Source organism: Frankliniella occidentalis, unplaced genomic scaffold, assembly GCF_000697945.3.
Source record: "Frankliniella occidentalis isolate FOCC.00 unplaced genomic scaffold, Focc_3.1 Scaffold187, whole genome shotgun sequence".
NCBI classification, from domain to species: domain Eukaryota; kingdom Metazoa; phylum Arthropoda; class Insecta; order Thysanoptera; family Thripidae; genus Frankliniella; species Frankliniella occidentalis.
In genome coordinates, this window is record NW_026267313.1 from 385719 (window position 1) to 388702 (window position 2984).

At 56.0% G+C, this 2984-nt stretch overlaps 1 protein-coding gene across 1 annotated transcript; it reads left to right on the plus strand.

The window, feature by feature from the left end:
- Nucleotides 1–325: 325 nt before the first annotated feature.
- On the plus strand, nt 326–2251 carry LOC113215239 (flightin). The gene has a single exon (XM_052272118.1). The coding sequence runs from the start codon at nt 365–367 to the stop codon at nt 986–988; it is 624 nt and encodes a 207-aa protein (XP_052128078.1). The 5' UTR covers nt 326–364; the 3' UTR covers nt 989–2251.
- The last annotated feature ends 733 nt before the right edge of the window (nt 2252–2984 follow it).

Here is a 2984-nt window from a genome sequence, read left to right on the forward strand (position 1 = left end):
AAATTAAAGTTAGACCTTTTATTCGCTTTACACCATTATGATTGTCACGCCGCCCATTTCTCCTGTGATGGACGAGCTCGGCTGGCCGTCTCAGCTGCAGACTCCAATTTGCATCGACAGTTTGATGGAGAGCTCCTCTCTCAAACACCCTTTGGTTTTGCGCCAAAAGACGCTCCTCCATCACTGTATTCATCGGATTCGCTTTTGTCTTTGATTTTTGGGCTCACCCATGAGAAGGGATTTCTGTTCTAGCGGGGGCGTTCAAGGACAAACAACTGTAAAGTAGAATAATCATAGAATAGAATAACGATGATGATGACATGGAAATTATTTTAAGGTTGTTTGCGCTTTTTTTCCAGGTGCCATGGCGGACGACGGCGGTGACTGGCTCGCCGGCGGCGACGACGCCGGTGGCGATGACTGGCTGTCCGCGGCCGCGGACACCGGCTCGGCCTCCACCCCCGCCGCCGCCGGAGCCGCCCCCGCGGGCGACGCGGCCGCCGACGGCGAGGCGCCCCAGAAGCCGCGCGTGGACGAGTGGGCGTGGCCCAAGGGCCAGCCCTTCCTGGCGCTGCCCCCGTACCGGACGCGCCGCGTGCAGCCGCGCAAGCTCGACAAGTTCATCCCCTTCACGCACTGGAGCCGGCCCACCTCCCTCAACTACGAGTACATCTACCTGTACCGCAAGAACTACTACGACGACGTCATCGACTACCTGGACCAGCGCACGCGCGGCGTGGAGCGCGAGCTGCCCAAGCCGCAGACGTGGGCGGAGCGCGCGCTGCGCACCTACTCGAGCGCCTCGCCGCCGCCGCGCATGCAGAAGACGGTCATCGTCGAGGACTCGCTCAAGAACGTGGGCGCCGTGGCGGGGCTGACGCACACCAACGCCATCCGGCACCACCTCTCCAACAACGTGGTGCGCACCCGCTACTACGACGCCCTGTACCAGCCGCTGCCCGGGCCGCAGGCGCCCATGGACGAGTAAATGTGTGATCTGCTGCCACCCGGTTTGGCCGAGCCCAGGTGCGTTCGCGGTGGTCCGGACGATGTGTGAGCCGAGGGGTCGAGAGGAACAAGGTCGAAGCTGGGCGTTTAGCGTCAAGGTGTGGGGGCTGCCGACGGAGAATGGCTCGGCGAGCTGAACACCGTCGGTCTGGTGTCCCGCCGTGTGTTGCCTCGAGGGCTGATTCCCCTCCCCGTCCGAGACCGCGGCCGATGCCCTTGCCCTGACCTCTGCGGTCCTTCTGCAGCCTGTCAGTCAGAAACGCATTTTGACTTCGGCTAGCGCCAGTATCGAAATGCGTCTCTTGCTGAGTGCTGGATGCATCGCCTTTTCTCTGCCATGATCTGTAGATAGTTTTTTGACCTCGTCTTCCTTCCATTTTCTTTGCTTAGTTCAGACCACCGCGAAGCGGGGACCTGTCGCAGAACGCCAGCGGCACGCGGTGTTTGGCGATGGAACAAGCTTCCCCAAAGAGGTCCGGGACGAAACTTTGTTTTTATAACTTTCCTTCGTGTTTTTGTTGTATGCTAGTATTTCATACGAGGCACGTTCCATTGCACCGCTCAATCCCCCAAACAGCCAAAGAGGTACGTCGGTTACTAGCGGGTTGGTAAATCACTGGGGAATATACTGCTAGAAGAAAACAGTGATAAGAAAAGCTATTAGAAAATGATGTGTGAAAGAAATTACCTCTGTTGTCCATTGCCAACCCGCTAGTGACCGCGAAACCTATTGCATTTGGCTTTATATATTTACGTTCGGTTGTACTCCTGTCAAAGATCTCTCCAATTTCGAAGAATTTCGTTTCGTCTGATCGGAAAAGCATCGATCTAACGACCTTGAGTGCGACCTTATGTCTGTTGTGTTTCTCAATGTGAGTGTAGCAATTACTAGCAGGCGACTGTTGTTTCATGTGATTGTAAGTTAGTATGAGTGAATGACTTTCCGATCGACACTTAGTTTCACTGTAGACTTCAAAGCATGGACATTTTTTATTTGCCACAAAGGAACCAAGTAAAAGAGAATACATAGCCCATAAGAAGTGGAGCTAGTGAACTACTGACACTTGGTGATGCCTGCAACCGAAATTACCTCAGAATTATTTTCCCTTTTGCGTTTCCTTTGAGTAACTTCACTTCCGTTGTCCTACAAAACGACATGATAATAATTAAATCCTCTACAGATTAAGTCACCAACTAAAATACTGTTTTGATATAAAAAAATAAATCCGAATCTAGTAAAAAACGGTCATCAATTCATAACTACCCCTCTCTCAAACCAACACAGAATGTTGACAGTGACAGTCCTTATACGTTAAGGTCAGCGTCGCCGCCAGACAGGAACGCCCGGCTGTCTGGCGTTCCAGGGGCGGAACCAGCCAGGGAGCCCTGCTCGCTGGTAGCGGCGGACTCCTCCGCGCTGGGCTTTTCGGATCCGGCCCGGCCGCCGACCGGGGATCCGGGGGCAGACAGGCGGACTGATCCCGACGGGGACCCGGAGGGCGATCCGTGGGCGGTGGCCGGCGCAGAGCCCGGGGCGGACCCGGCGGCGTGCTCCTCGCAGTGCTCCAGGATGGGCTCGAGCTGCGCGAAGTCCCGGCCCCTCCTCAGGCCGCCCAGACCCGGGACCGGGCCTTCCGCGGTCTGAGCACCAAAGAACGGAGAAAGAGGTTAGCTAAGACGCTTTTGTGATGATCACAAGTTTTCAATAAACTAGACGAGCTGCTAAGTCGACATACCAGGAACAGAGGCGATGGAGTGAACGATGTCGCTAACGGCACGGACTCTCCGCACCCATCGGTTTCCAGCGGAGTGGAGGAACCAACACCATGCGCAGCATGAACTAGGCCGGGATGGGAGAGTGTAACACCTGCGTCTGTCTGAATGGCGACCCCGCCATGCCAAGCGACTAACCTGCTGATCCGACTTCCACCGGCGCGGTCGGCTCGCAGGGTGACTGGGGCGGCACGGGGGCGGCA

Bases quoted from the DNA above. Each gene is read 5' to 3' on its own strand.
- LOC113215239 (XM_052272118.1), top strand. From the start codon at position 365: ATGGCGGACGACGGCGGTGACTGGCTCGCCGGCGGCGACGACGCCGGT.